This window comes from Cyphellophora europaea (assembly GCF_000365145.1).
Source record: "Cyphellophora europaea CBS 101466 unplaced genomic scaffold supercont1.2, whole genome shotgun sequence".
Lineage (NCBI taxonomy): Eukaryota > Fungi > Ascomycota > Eurotiomycetes > Chaetothyriales > Cyphellophoraceae > Cyphellophora > Cyphellophora europaea.
The window spans coordinates 3,209,651-3,223,798 of record NW_008481808.1 but is presented as its reverse complement, the minus strand read 5'-3'; the positions used below and the strand labels follow the sequence as shown (position 1 = coordinate 3,223,798).

General features: G+C 56.4%; 5 protein-coding genes across 5 annotated transcripts; 1 reads left to right on the top strand and 4 right to left on the bottom strand.

The window, feature by feature from the left end:
- Positions 1-247: 247 nt before the first annotated feature.
- Positions 248-1,753, top strand: HMPREF1541_02725 (uncharacterized protein; the record flags this gene model as incomplete). The annotated part of the gene is made up of 1 exon (XM_008717080.1): positions 248-1,753. The coding sequence occupies one exon, from the start codon at positions 248-250 to the stop codon at positions 1,751-1,753; it is 1,506 nt and encodes a 501-aa protein (XP_008715302.1).
- Positions 1,754-2,037: 284 nt separating this feature from the next.
- HMPREF1541_02724 (uncharacterized protein) lies at positions 2,038-3,147 on the bottom strand (the record flags this gene model as incomplete). The annotated part of the gene is made up of 1 exon (XM_008717079.1): positions 2,038-3,147. The coding sequence occupies one exon, from the start codon at positions 3,145-3,147 to the stop codon at positions 2,038-2,040; it is 1,110 nt and encodes a 369-aa protein (XP_008715301.1).
- Positions 3,148-4,019: 872 nt separating this feature from the next.
- HMPREF1541_02723 (uncharacterized protein) lies at positions 4,020-6,101 on the bottom strand (the record flags this gene model as incomplete). Its single annotated transcript, XM_008717078.1, has 1 exon — positions 4,020-6,101. The coding sequence occupies one exon, from the start codon at positions 6,099-6,101 to the stop codon at positions 4,020-4,022; it is 2,082 nt and encodes a 693-aa protein (XP_008715300.1).
- A 2,511-nt stretch (positions 6,102-8,612) lies between these two features.
- On the bottom strand, positions 8,613-12,171 carry HMPREF1541_02722 (uncharacterized protein; the record flags this gene model as incomplete). Its single annotated transcript, XM_008717077.1, has 4 exons — positions 8,613-11,282; positions 11,332-11,764; positions 11,814-11,844; positions 12,045-12,171. The coding sequence occupies 4 exons, from the start codon at positions 12,169-12,171 to the stop codon at positions 8,613-8,615; spliced, it is 3,261 nt and encodes a 1,086-aa protein (XP_008715299.1).
- Positions 12,172-13,133: 962 nt separating this feature from the next.
- Positions 13,134-13,925, bottom strand: HMPREF1541_02721 (uncharacterized protein; the record flags this gene model as incomplete). The annotated part of the gene is made up of 1 exon (XM_008717076.1): positions 13,134-13,925. One exon carries the CDS (start codon positions 13,923-13,925, stop codon positions 13,134-13,136), a length of 792 nt encoding a protein of 263 aa, XP_008715298.1.
- Positions 13,926-14,148: the final 223 nt, after the last annotated feature.

Genomic DNA, 14,148 nt, shown 5'->3' with positions numbered 1-14,148 from the left:
CCCCGCAAGCAATTGGAGTAATAGCGACGATCTTCTCGACATCATTGTCACATCGGCGCACTCTTTATCGATTTAAGCCCCATCAAGCAATCGCCGTCTGGAGTACGACAGCAATAGTGGATTGCTTCGGGGTAGTTGGGGGTATGCCTGGAGAAACATTCTGCCTCAAGGGCACTATATATGCGGCGAAAATCCCGGTACCATACCTGCTGTGTTGCAGAGAAGGGAAGCCGGCCGCCTAGCATAGATGAACGCGACCCAAAAGCTCGCCACATGGGCGCTGGCCCTTCAATATGCGAACTTGACAGACCCGGTCAAGGATGCCGCAGTCAAGAGCATCTACAACTGGGCTGGCTGCGCGATCGGCGGCTACCATCAACCAGCGCCCTCAATCGCCTTAGAGACGTCGTCCATCTGGAACACGAATAGTAGTGGCTCTTCGAGTATTCTAGCTTCGAACGACTCCATTCTCGTCGATCCGTACACCGCAGCTCTGGTCAACGGCATTGCTTCCCATGTCGATGATTACGATGATACACATCTGGAAACGGTCATCCATCCAGCTGGACCGATTGCTTCGGCACTACTAGCCATAAGTGAGTGGCAAGGTCCCATTACCGGCACAGACTTCCTTACCGCTTTTGTCGCCGGCGTCGAGGCCGAATGCAAGCTCGGAATTTCCGTCTCGCCTGAGCACTATGCGATTGGCTGGCATATCACCAGCACAACCGGCTCGATCGGCGCCGCCGTTGCCGTTGGTAAGCTCCTAAACCTGGATGAATCTCAGATGCGCCAGGCCATCGGTATCGCATCGACGCAAGTGATTGGCATGCAAGAGTTCTTCGGGTCCGACACCAAGTCATTCCACATTGGCCGCGCTGCGCAAAGCGGCATGCTCGCTGCCCTGCTGGTATCCAACGGCTTCACCAGCTCCGAAGGCGCCCTAGAAGCCAAGTACGGCTGGACACACGTGGCCAGCACCCGCGAAAACACCACCGACGTCTTCGACTCCCTCGGGGAGACGTGGGAAATCTCGAAAAACACCTTCAAGCCCTTTCCCTGCGGCATCGTCATCCACCCCACCATCGACGCCTGCATCCGCCTCCGTCAAGACGCCCTGGACCAAAACCTCTCCATCGCCGACATCTCCGCCGTCGACGCCCGCGTCAACCCCTACGTCCTGACCCTAACGGGCAAGCGCGACCCCCAAACAGGCCTCGAAGCCAAATTCTCCGTCTACCACGCCGCCGCCGTCGGCCTGCTCTACGGGCGCGCCACGCCCAGCGAGTTCACGGACGAGGTCGTGCACAACGACACCGTCATGGCCCTGCGCGACAAGGTCGGCACCACGGTCGACGACACCGTGCCGCGCGACCAGGTCTACCTGTCCGCCCGCTTCGCCGACGGCACCAACCTGACGAGGTACGTCAACGACACGCTCGGCAGCCTGACGAACCCCATGACGGTGGAGCAGCTGAGGGACAAGTTCTTGCAGCAGGCTGCCATCGTGGTCGGGGCGGAGCGCGCGCAGCGTGCGTACGACGCGTTTCGAGGGATCGAGGGTAGCAGTGATGTGGCGGGCTTGAGGCTTGAGTTCGCGGCTGGGAACGAGAGTGAGAGTGGAGCTGGAGGGGACGGGGGAGGAGCGCAGCCGGCGACGGAGGGGAGCGGTGGGTCGACGATGCTTCTAGCGACGCCGTTGGTCTGGTCTACGCTGGCTGTCATGCTCGTCAGTGCGTTTCTGTCGACGTAAAAAGGGCGCGCTATTGCTGTTTGCTGCTCGGTTGCTCAGCTGTAGGGGGTGTGTCGGTCGTGTAGACGCGACGAGTACCTCGTAGCGGAGGGCTGTGTCATCGAAAGGTCTTCCGAAGGGTCTGCTGTGCCTGCCTTCAGTTATCTTGCCCAAATGGCAAGGATGTTTAGTTGCGCTGATGATGCTGGCATGGCTTTCTATCACCTCTTGCAAGACACGATGATGTGTTTTGCAAAGCAATTACTGTCGACTATGTGAACGTTCTCTACCCCACGCTCTCGGGATCATTGAGGCTGCGGGTTTCCAGCTGGCATGTCTTCACGGATACCTCGCAGAAGACTCCTTGAGCGGCTTCGCGTGGGATAAGTATCCTCGCTATCTCTGATCTTGCGGGCCCCACGCCGCGTGTTGTCATCAGTCGTGCCATCGGCGCCTCTGATCTGCTGCTCCTCGTCGTCGATTTGTCCTCGTTGCCCTCTGACGAGTGGGACGGTGTTCCACCTCCTGTCCAAGACGCTTGCAAACACCATGCGATAACCAAAGACAGCCATGACCATGCCGATCAGGCTACCGAAGATAACGTCATAGCCGTGATGGTGATAACCCAATGCCACTGAGGAGCAGATGTACGTTGCGAACCACATAGGGGCGATCACCATCAACATGCGCCAGAAGCTCGGCCGCCGCATGCTCACACTGCGAATGCCTAAGTGGGCCCATAGGTAGATGGCCAGATATCCCATACCCGCCCACGCGATATTCGAGTGGCCGGAAGGGAAGCTCTCGATGGCGTTGGCGATCTTATCCTTGTCACCGGTGCACACCTGGTCGACAGTAAACATCAATCCCTGAAACCCGACACCCGAACTCCCATCTCGCGGCGGAAGGACAGGCTCACAAACCGCCAGGAAATGCGGGCGCAGCCCACCGATGACTTTCTTGAGCACGACCTGAAACAGCGTGCCAGTGACCAAAGCGTACACGAGGCCGAGACAGCCGTTTGCGAAATCCAGGAAGCTGCGGATCCAGATCTGCGCGATCAGCATGGACAGGATGGGGATAGCGGCGCACAAGATGCCGGCGGCGGTGGAGTCGAAGATGGGTTCGACGTAGGGGAAGGCGATCTCTGGCCAAACCACGTCACCAGAGCCGTCGAAGTAGGTGACGGGGAACAGACGGTTGTGGGTGTGGGGGATGACCCAGACGGCAGCGGCAGCGGCGCCGGCGAGGATCAGGAACAGCCAGTCGAGCCAGGTGGACAGGAACCAGAGGCGGAGGTCGGTGGCGAGGGTGTGGAAGGCGGAGCCATTGAACGGGATGGCGCGCAGAGGGCGGAGGCCATCGGCGAAGCGTGCGCGTTGCGGCTCCCGGACTGGATGTGTTGGCACGTGCATCGGGGACAGAGCCGCAGAGGATTGATGTCGACGTTGGTAACAATATCGGTACGGTGCGCGAATGTTGATGGTCACTGGGAATCAAGTTGATGTTGATGATAGCTCCGTAGCTTCCATGGGGTGACAAAGAACAGGTAGAGCAAACGAGGCAGGCAGGAAGAAGGTGGTGTGTAAACTTGGAAGCGACGACCGTGCGGAAAATAACTTGGACTTGCCTCAAGTGAAGCGCGAAGCCACTACCAACACTCACCACTGTCGGCCAGGCAAGAATACCTTGGTGCTGGCCAAAATTAGCTCAGATCAAGCACAGCCTCTAGCATTAAGCAATCACGTCCGTTGTAGCGTCGATCGTTGGTCGCATATATAAAGGGGTGCGTGGTCACGCGAGGTTCCAACTTCCGGCTGTGCTGCCTTGGCTGACGACGACTGCCAAGTCCGCTGCCTGAATTGCCGACATCGAAATTCCGCCATAGCGAAGTCTGCATACATCCTTCCTCTATGTCCTGGCAGAATGAATCACGAGGCTCTGAGAGTCGCTATCGCGCCATAAGGGCCCCCGGGTGCCGCCATGCTCGACCCGCGGAAGTCTTGGCATGTCTGTCGGAGACTGTATGCAACGAACCATCTTATATCCATGCCTGGAAGAGACCTAATCGAGCCACAGTTTCTTGGCTTGTGTACAAACGAGAAGTGGCTCGTATTGTAGCAGGCCAGCGACGGCGTTCTTTTGCCGTGCAGGGACAAGAAGCAGCTAATGTTCCGCTTCGTAGTCTGGGAACCAAGCACGACTCGTCTCGTGAGAATATCCAAGTGTGGCCAGTAATGACGATTCGGCTTGCATGGTAGAGACATGATACGGCTCGCACTGTGAATCAAGTGGTCTGAGCCTCCCTACCCTCTCGCTCCTCCCTCTCACACCTCTGGCAACGACAATCACCACCCAACACCTCTCTCAACCAGTCTCTCCTCACCTTAAAATCCTTCTCCTCGACATCCGTATAATGGTTCCAAACCTCCTCTCCTCCTTTCAGACCCCTCCACTCGCCCTCTCCATCCTGTGGTTGCCCAACCCGCTCTGCCCTGACAGTCAGTGTCCGAATGCCACCGCCCTCCCACCTCACTCCAGGCTCACAGCTATGATTGGCTGTGCACCACAGAGCAAAGACTCCAGCCGTCTCTGGCTCACCCGTCCAGCTGCTCATTCTTGCATCCGCCACCCCGCGAAATTTGGCGTACAACGTCTGCACCACCCACCAATCATACCTCCATATCCATTTCCTCGTGTACGGCGCGCTATCCTCGCGACTCAGCATCAGCAGCTCAAACCACTGCAGCGGCAGCTCCACGTGATGCTGGAGACTGAACGGCAAGCTGCGTTTCAGTCTCACCTTTGCTCCAGAGGGACTGCCTGCAGCCGCCATCATACCCAACGATGGGCCCGCCTCGAACGATCCCCAAAGGTACTTACACTCCCAGATCTCGAGCGGATGGCAGTCGAGCGTTTCCGCCATCTGCAGCGCCCTCACCACCAACAGAAAATACAGGTCCCATTCGGGTGTGTCGCTGCTCTCTGCGCGTCCGAGATTGGCAATGTCCGCCTCGCCGGTGCTACCGGGACAGAACGGCGCTGTGGCCGGCGGGTAGCCTTCCTCTGTCTCCTCGTCGTCGATGTTGGGTGCATGGTAGGTCTTCATCGCCACGTCGTGGCATTCAGGAGAGCAGAAAGGGATACCGCAGCCAGGACAGGCCTGGCGCTCGGAGGCGGGTAGCAGCGAGATGTCGCCGGCACAAGCATCACACAGGCTCTCGCCGTGCGGGCGGATGGCGGTTAGCGCTGAGCGTTCCGTCAAAATGCGTGTATTGGGGGGCAGATCTCGAGTGGCAAAGAGGCCGAGCTGGGCGTTCTCCTTCTTGGTCGCAGGCACCTCCTCACTGTCGAGTCGCATGTCGGCGGTCTGGTCTTCCAAGGTGGGAATTGCACCATTCTTGGAGTAGAGGTCAGGCAGGATCGTCTTGCGGACCTCGAGTTGCCCCTCGCTCGCAATACTCAGACGGGAATTGATCTCAGCCAGCGCAGCATCGCTCATGCGATCGCCTTCATACCTGTTCCAAGGATAGACTTCACGACGCGAGAGGCCGAAATGCGCCGAGTCGTCGATGCTCACGACCTCGTCTGGCGCGAATATGCACCAGCCCTCGTCTTGCACATCCTCCATCCCTTCTTCGTCAACGCCACCGTCTCCCTCACCCTCATCCTCCCCAAGCCCGCGCAACATCCCCTCCCACCTCCCCAACACCCTATCATCACACCCCAACCCCTCCAAACACCGACACAGCACCCTGGCCGCTTTCCTCTTCACGCTCCTCACCCTCCTGCCCAGCACCTCCTCCTCATCCCCTTCCTCCTCACCATCACCACCACCAACCCCCCACACCCCCTTCAAATCCCCACCCCCATCCTCCTCATACTCACCCACCGTGAACGCGACATACGCATCCCCGACCGCCAACTCCGGGTACGCCAACGCCTCATGCGTCCGTGCGCGCGCAACCAGGATCTCAGGCCGCAGACCGTCCTGCTCGAGTTGCGAGGTTAGGTGGTGCCGGCGGAGGAGGAGCGCGGCGTATTGTTGTGGGCGTGCGGGGAGGGCGTGGATTTGAGGGAGGGTGAGGAGGGGGGTGGTGGGGGTCGTGGGGATGGGGAGCACGCGATAGAGGTCTTGGAGGTAGAGTGGGAGGGTGGCGAGCGTGTACTGTGTGGGAGTGGTGGGAGCGGGAGCGGGAGGGTCTGTTGTTGTTGAAAGGGGTGGCTGGCGTGGGGGGAGGGGAGGAGGAGCTGTGGACGTTGCTGTTGGCGGGACTGGCGAGTTGGTCCGAGGCATGTTTTCGTTTTCGTTTTCAGAAGTCGTGGCAGCGGAGTTATTGGTTGGTGCTGTCGTGCTGGTATCATCCATAATGTGGAACTGCCTCGAAGGGAGTTGTGAGCGGATATGGAGCCCCTGAGGCGCTCAGCCTCGCTGTACCGAGATGTAGAGAAGCTGGCAGCCCTGCCCGATCGTGACAGTCACCACTAAAGGCCAGACACGTGCCGGAAACGGCGATGATGGCTGTCCGGTTCCTCTTCGCAGCCGCAAAGTTCGTGGCTTAGAGACGTTCTTGCCCACAACAGCGGGTACGTCGCTCGAATCTTCCAAACGACCAAACTCAGTGCACCTCGGAGAGACCTTCGCCCACGTCACCAGTGACTGCCTTACCTCGCCTTTCGCAACCCTTCGCCTGAGTCACCACCAACCAACGCAACCTTCCTCTCGTCACGTCCACCTCAGACTCCCGACCCACAGACCCTCGCCGTCAAACACCGGTTTTCCACGACCTCGTATTCTTCCTTCCCCTTTCAAGCCAATGGACTCTCCCCAACTTTTCCCCCCTCTCGTACTCTTTGTCACGCACCTTCCCTACCAAGGCACCTTCCGGCAATCACTTAGTCACTCACCCACAACAGTCTCACAACTTGGCGTTACTCGTATTCCGCAGCAGGACGAGCAGGGTAAAGCTTGTCGAGAAGCTTGGACTCAGCCTCCGTTCCACCCCACGGTAGTAAGCGTCGACGCGATGACTATTTCCTTTCCTCCCTCTGGTTGACCGGTGACCGAAAAAGGATGGCGTGGGACCAGGGGTGAGGTGAAGGGTATGTGGCTGGGTTGGGGGGTCCCACTGTACAAAAGTAGAGCCTGCAGAAATCCAGACGGCGAGCTCTCGGCGTGGACGTGGACGTGGAAATTCCGGAAAATCGAATTAAAACTATCCACCCCGCCGGTTCGCCTTTTCGCCTGCTTCGCCAAGCCTCGCGCTTAAACTGCAGCTCCGTCATTCAATCATCCTAAAACTGGACTTTCGGATTTGGGCATGTGGATTGAGATTCCGGAGGTGTTAGTCAGCAATCTGCTTCTCAAGCCAGGCGTACTCGAGTAGAATCGCTATCCCATTTCGTGCCGACGGCAATGAAACAAAATCCCTCGGATTGCACGTCTCTCTTGTTCTCTGCGCCTAACCTGACCCTGTGTCGTATACGTCGTATAGAAAACCTGCCGGGGTAGTGAATCTACTGTCGTATCGAAGACGGGGCAAACGGGTTCCGGTAATTTCCCATGCGCCACCTTGCACCTTTACGTGGCGCGGATGGGGTGGCGGAGACTTGTGGCATAGGTCATAGACCACCTAAACTAGGCTGAACACCTGCTGGAAGCAGCTCGCGTTGCGACACACAAAAGGGTCATCCCGATTATCTAAGCTGACATCTGATTGTCTGGGGGCCTACGCCATCTTCAACGCCCATGTTGCAGGCCCACATGTGCTAGCGTATCCAGAGGGGGTGGACGGTTATGGACTACTGGTTAGTGCTAAAGCCTCTTGCCAGAAGAGAGAAGCCAGGGGACGATGATGGTGAGGAGAACAACGAGGAAGAAAGTCGATTCGAGCACAAGGAACGCATGCGGCCGCCCTAGGACTACCCTCCCAGTGAGTAAACAGCAGCGATCGAGGGACGTCATTCATCCCGTTCCGCCTCAGTTCCAGCCTGTATTCCCAAATCAAATGCTAAGTAGGCGCCTCGGATACTCGAGCATACAGTACACCGCTGGGATGGTATCTTTCTGTGAGCTCCCACTACTTACATACACACACTCCACCAGCCAGTGAGAAGTGTAACTAACCTTCCCTTTTCAATCTGCCGACACTCCATCACATCTCGTCCGTGAACTCCGCGGGAGTCGGGACCTGAGATAGACCGTCCCGCGAGCCCTCGAATGTCCGCGGAGCAAAACACCATCGTTTTCTGCCTCTGTAGAAGAAGGTCATACACAGCACGGAACTCACCTGATCCGTACGCCGTACGCCCTTCTCGCGGGATCAGGTTTCCCTACGGCTGAATTCCTCATTCGTCATCAGACGCCGTGGACAAGATATTGGCTGATTTTTTTTTTATTTCCGGGCCTCGATCCTTTCGTTGTCCTCGAAAAGTTTCGTATTCGATCATGTTTCACATTACCTGAAGAATAGTCAGCAAGGAGTCTCTCTCGTATTGCTGTCTCGCTCGGAGTGGCAAATAAGCTCAAACGGGCACGGGAGCCATGTACTCCACTCGGGAGTAGCACTGGTACTTTGGCCCAAAGCTAATCGCTGTAACAGAAATCATCCTCGTGTGAAATCACGAGTCTGATGTTGCAACCAACGGAATGAGCCATTGGCAATACGTACCTCGCAGTCTTCGTTGATCACAAGCTGACCCCCGGCCCCCGCTTGCCCCTGCGCTCCAACCACAGCCTGAATTTGTCCACGTTGCAGTGCAGCAGCAAGGCGAGCAAGCATTCCCTCCTATAAGATCCATCATTGTCAGTTTCCACCTCATCAAGGCCAGAAAGCATACCAGGGATACCCGCAACAAAGTGTTGGGCAGATTAGGTGCATTAGCCAACGCGGAACTGATTAAGCAACCACATGCGCATGATCCGCCCCATGTCAAGGTTCTCGAGCTCACTTACACTGACATACGCCTCCGACAGACCAGACCGTCGTTCTTCGTCGTTGGATTGAATGATTCGGTATGAGTCATGCATGGCTTGCCGAGAGCGAAGACCCCGTCCATTAGCCTGTGCTTCCTCCGCCGTAGTATCCTCCGCTGCTCCAGCCGGCGTCCCGTCTTCATCATCATCGTCATCATCGTCCTGCCGTGCACGGCGTCTGCGACCTCCAAATCGTAGGGAGCTATGAATCGATCCGCTGGGATTGGCCACGTCGATTCCTTTGCTGGCGTGATCTCGTTCTCGGCTCTCGCCGCCGGCGCCAAAGATCTTCACCGTGCTGTCAATCCCGCTCACGGCAACCATAGGCTCGTAAGGATGTCCCTGAACGACATTGACCACTTCACCGTCGCCTTTGAGGATATTCACAATGCGTGACGTCTTGCGGTCCCAGATAAAGAAGTGGCCATCATCACTGCCACTGACGACATACTCATCGTCCAGCCCCAAGTAGTTGACGTCCTTCACCGTTCTAGTGTTGCAGTGTCCTTTGTAGACGCGGCTGTGCGACGAGTACGGCACTGACAGGTTGACTCCCGCACGCTCGCGAGACCGTCCAAAAGCCACCCGCCGCCGAAATAGCGTCTGCATCGGCTCATCCTCAGATTCAGATTCCCCTTCATTGGACGATACGTCTTCCATATTCTCATCCTCATCGTCTGTATCACCTCCGGCTTGGACAGTAATATTTGGCACGCCGGGAATTTCTCGGCTTGTTTCCGAGCCCGTGTCTGCGGCTCCATTTTGAGTCGTGGGGGCCGTTCTGACAACGTCAATCTCCTCCACCACTCTTTCTTCTTGGTCAGGATCGATCTCTCCCAGGGAGGACTCGGACTCTTCGGCCGCCACGCGAACACGGACTCCGCCAAAAGCGCGCAGGCAAGTGTCATACGTAACATCCTCCGCAGCCTGCATCAGCAGCGAACGTCCTACCTTGGCCCCCCAGAAACGGGCCGCTGCACCCTTGTCCATGATTCGTTTTGTACCAGTGGCGGTGGATAGATCAATGCGAAACTCGGATTGGCCATGACGAAGCTGGAGTTCGATACCAGCCAAAGCCCGAGAAAACGCTTGGACTGCGGCGGTTTGGCTCGGGAAAATTTGTCTGTTCTCGTCCACCTCGAATCTATTCGTGTCTAGGTTAATCACCGGCGTCTCCTCGTCGGCAAGATTGGTCAAGTATTCGTGGAGCTTCCTGAGACTAGTTTCGATGTTGTCACTCTCCGCTAAGGGGAATCGGGGCGAATCCATGGGGACAGTAGTCGGTCTGATGAAAGCTTTGATCACTGCATCTTGACCACCTTCAATCCACAATAGGATAGCTTTCAAGAAATCGTAGCAGAATCTTGACTTACGGCCCATGTGCTTACCTTCATGTACAGCGGGTTTGATTTGCCGAAACAGCTCGAGTCTCGGGTCGGGAACCGAGCTCAGAGTCTGAAGTCGTCCTCCAAGCACTATGCTGAGGCAGCCGGAAGCTTGAACAAACCGCCAGGCAGCTTGACGATTACGGCGAAAGGTGTTCTGAATTACAACATCGTCTTCACTGGGGTCCATTGGGTAAGACCACTCCCGCATGACCTCGTTCATTTGAGGCAGTAACGAGGATGAGGAACCAAGGGCGGCGGTAAACCGACTCGTGTACGGGGTGAGCTCAGAGGAATTCTCCATTGCCATAGCTCCTTCTGCTTCAAGCATGGTCGAGAAGTCAAAAATCTCCTTTCTCAGGCGGGTCAAGCCATGGGCAATGCTGGAAGCAAGCCGCTGAGTCTCATTCAACAAGGATTCTTGAAGAGCTTCATCAATCTCCGGGTCCACAGATTCAGATTGGAAGTCGAGTGGGAGTTCTTCGGTCTCGCCATTCTCAAATCGAACTTGGAGAGCAGTGCTACCATCTTCTGTTTCGTGGTCTGAGACACGGCGCAGTCTGCTAGGCGCGTTCCCTTTCTCCGTCGCGCTCGCAGCCGAGGCAGTGGGTTGCTTTCTCTTTCGCTTACGATCGAGGCGGTTGCTTAGACGGTTGGCCTGGAACGACTCGTCTTTTTGCGCGTCAGCGTCCCGCGCATCGGGACTTTTGACCAAGTCGAAAGAGTAGACGTAATCCCCACTCCACGATACCAGCATCTCGTTTGGTCTAGCATCACTGATCTTGCATGCAGTGATATGCCCGTGATCGTGGGTTGCCATACGTCTCTTATCATTAGGGGCAAAACGACGAACGCAGCGTGTAGCGGAGCTCATTGCATCATCTTCATTCATGCCCACCTTTGGTTTCTTGCTGGCTGGTCGGCCTGCCTCCATTTCAAGATCTCGACCAAGCATACGACGGTCGTGCAAGAAGCAGTGGAGATGGGCACCCCCAAGTGCAATGTAATGAGGCTGGCTCGCCGCACAACTGATGCTGTTGAGATCTAATGCATACTTCTTGTAGGATATCAGTGGTGGAGGTACGTTGTCAGATCCCTCGTCCGAGGTCCGGTGGAAGCGACCCAAGCCTCGGGCATTGCGAGGGGCTGGATATGCACTTGACGGGAGTCTCAGATCCCATTGTCTTACCTGTCAATTTGTCAGAACGACCCATCTTCTCTGACTAGTAGTAACCGACCTCGCCATCTTCTGAGCAAGTCAGGAACAGATGGGGTGAGCTCTCAGTCACGATGCGCTTGGCCCGGTCAGCGTGGCTGCGATAGACGCGAGCATTCGTATTGGTCTCAGAGAGCCACCGAGCATGGGGGAAGAAGTCACTGAATCTCCGGCTTCGGGTGCTAGTCGCGAAGGCGGAAGCGGAAGCATTGGATTGAGCTGATCCCGAGGACTCAATGTCGAACACCCTCACCTCAGAGTCCCCAGCACAGGTGACTACCGTTCTATCCTGTGTATGCGGCATAAACTTGACCGAGAAGATGTTGGCATGGTGGCCGGTGCTGACACTAGTGTTGAGAGTGAATGGTTTGGCTAGACTGGTGGGGTTGTAGTCCCAAAGGACCAGGTTTGTATCGTCCGATCCACTTGCAAGGAGCGTGCCACCAGACGACCAACTATCGCAAATCAGGCATATATCCGTATCAGGAAGGTGCACTGGCTTACCTGAGGGCGTTGACACATCCGCTATGTCCACCTAAATCAAACGATCAGCGAAATTGAGCTGTGGGGGTGCGTGTGGCAGAGAGGATCTGCAAGAGAGCATTGGCCGCAATTGGACGTAGGCTTGTGTATGGCTAGGTCCCGTGTAAGGACCGGTACCAGAGTTGAGAACCAGTGCTGGCCTTGACCCCGAGGGCTTTCTTGGTTCTGTGATTGGCAAAATGTAGCGCTTACCTAACTCATTGACAATATCCAAGTCTTCTATCCAGGACGGGTGGCCGCACAACCTCTTGACGGAGCGGTGTGGCTGCAGAACACCCAGCCTCGCTCTCAATAGCGCCGCATCGAAACTCTCTGCCATGGCAGCAGGGCTTACGCTAGGGGACCATCGGACTTAGAGTGTGGCGACTGCAAAGGAACAAGGACTTGAATGCCCTGTTTCGTACGGACAGATCGCTATCGGAGCTCGGGTCGTGACTGGGCGAAGGAGGCTATCGTAGGCAGAGGAGGCAAAGTTGCGGCAATTTCAGGACGGCTTACATGGAATCAGCCTACGGAACAGCCACGTAATGGGTCGAGTATCAGTTGTCGGCCTCAAGAGGACGTAGTGAGACAGCGGCGAGTATTGCAGAAGCGTAGGTGAATGATAGAGTAGCAGGCTGCTGAGTGATGGGTGCCAACGTACATGTAATGGAGCGTAGGCGGGGCAGTTAGCACAGCGCATGTCATGGCGCATCGTACGAGGTTCGGATATGCTTTCCTGAGTTTAAGGCTTGGCATCATCGGTCGCTCTCACTTCACTTGGGCTCCGATCGCGTTGCCTACTCCCCGCTCCGAGCCAGCACCAGCAATAAGTTTTTGTCAGCAAGATCCTCCCCTGAGGAGCACAGATAGACTCAAGCAACACGACGATGTATTCGCAAGCGCCTCGGACCGTAGTCCTCGTTGCGTTAATGTCGCTATCTCCAATGCGTCATACGCGCGGCATCAAGGCCCCGGCCATGCGCAAGAATCGCTATCGGTCAGTCTTCATTCTCTATCAATTCAACATCTGTGCCACAGGCTCGGGTATCATTCATAATGTCCATTTGGTCGCACAACGACAGACTCCACAAACTCAATACAACGCCACCCACCAGCGGCAGGGGAACTCAACCCTGGCAGTATGCTGATCCCTGTTGCCACACCATCTTTTGCGTGAATATTCCCTGCCCAAACACCATCACACTGGTCCTGAGGCCGTGCGGGATATGCCGCTCACTGGCATATTCCGCATTGCAGCTCGCCATTAGCCTGGAAGTTTCTTGCAAGCAAAGACACGTTTCAGCTAGCGCCTTCCTCGCCGCCTCGGATCTGGTCAGCAACGCGAGCGCGGATATTGGCCATTGCTTTCATTGCTCGATCCAGCTGCTCCGTTTCCCCCGTTACCTCGCGAAGAGTAGTTTCCAGACTGGTACACCGGCGTCGTAAGCTTGAGATCTCATCTCGCAGCAAATCTAGCGAGCTAGAGCTGACCACATCCTCTTTGCCTTCCGGGAACTTCTGCGAATGCTTGTGAGAATTCTGCCGAACGGTCGGATTGGCACCTTCCAGTTCCCGGATGCGGCCCTCCAGTTTGGCGCGGTCCTCGGCCCATGCATCTTTGGTGGCTTTGTGTAGTCGTGCCTCTTCGGCACTCTTCATCTGCAGCTGGGAAGACATGGCCACAATCTGTCGCCACTGCGCTCCGTCCGCGGACGACTGCTTCTGCACTTCGTCACGTGCCTTAGCCAGATCCTCTACCTGGGCTTCGAGCATTTCCACCTGTTGCTGGAGTCGGATCTTTTCCTCGGTCAGGCTATTGATCTCATGGTCAGATACCTGGGACTTCTTGTCTAGGGTATTGCACCGGATTTGAGATCGAGAGAATGCCGCCAGCAGTTGGTCATGCTCGCGCTGCAACGTTTGTAGTGCCAGCGTCTTGGTAGAAATCTGATGCTGCAGGTCCTGTAGATGCGATGTGTGAGCGGCCTGGTTCGCGGGCCCGGCAGCAGGTCCCGGTGGTGGCAAGACTGTGTGCGGGAAGTGACTGCCTGGTGGTGAGGGCAGAGCACGAGCAAGGTGCTGCGATTGCATGGGTGACTGGCCTGGTCCGTAGATAGAGCTACCTGATGATAACGTTTGTGGTGACTGAGCGGAGCCAGGCTGGGCATGCTCATAATGATGGCTTCGTTTCATCTCATCTGGCGGGATAAGGGGTGGTAGACTATCGTAGGAAGAATGAAAGCGATCTTTCGAAGAGTCCGAAGTGCGCCGGTGGTGTTCGTCCAGCCTAGCGTGCTCTACCGAATGGGGAATA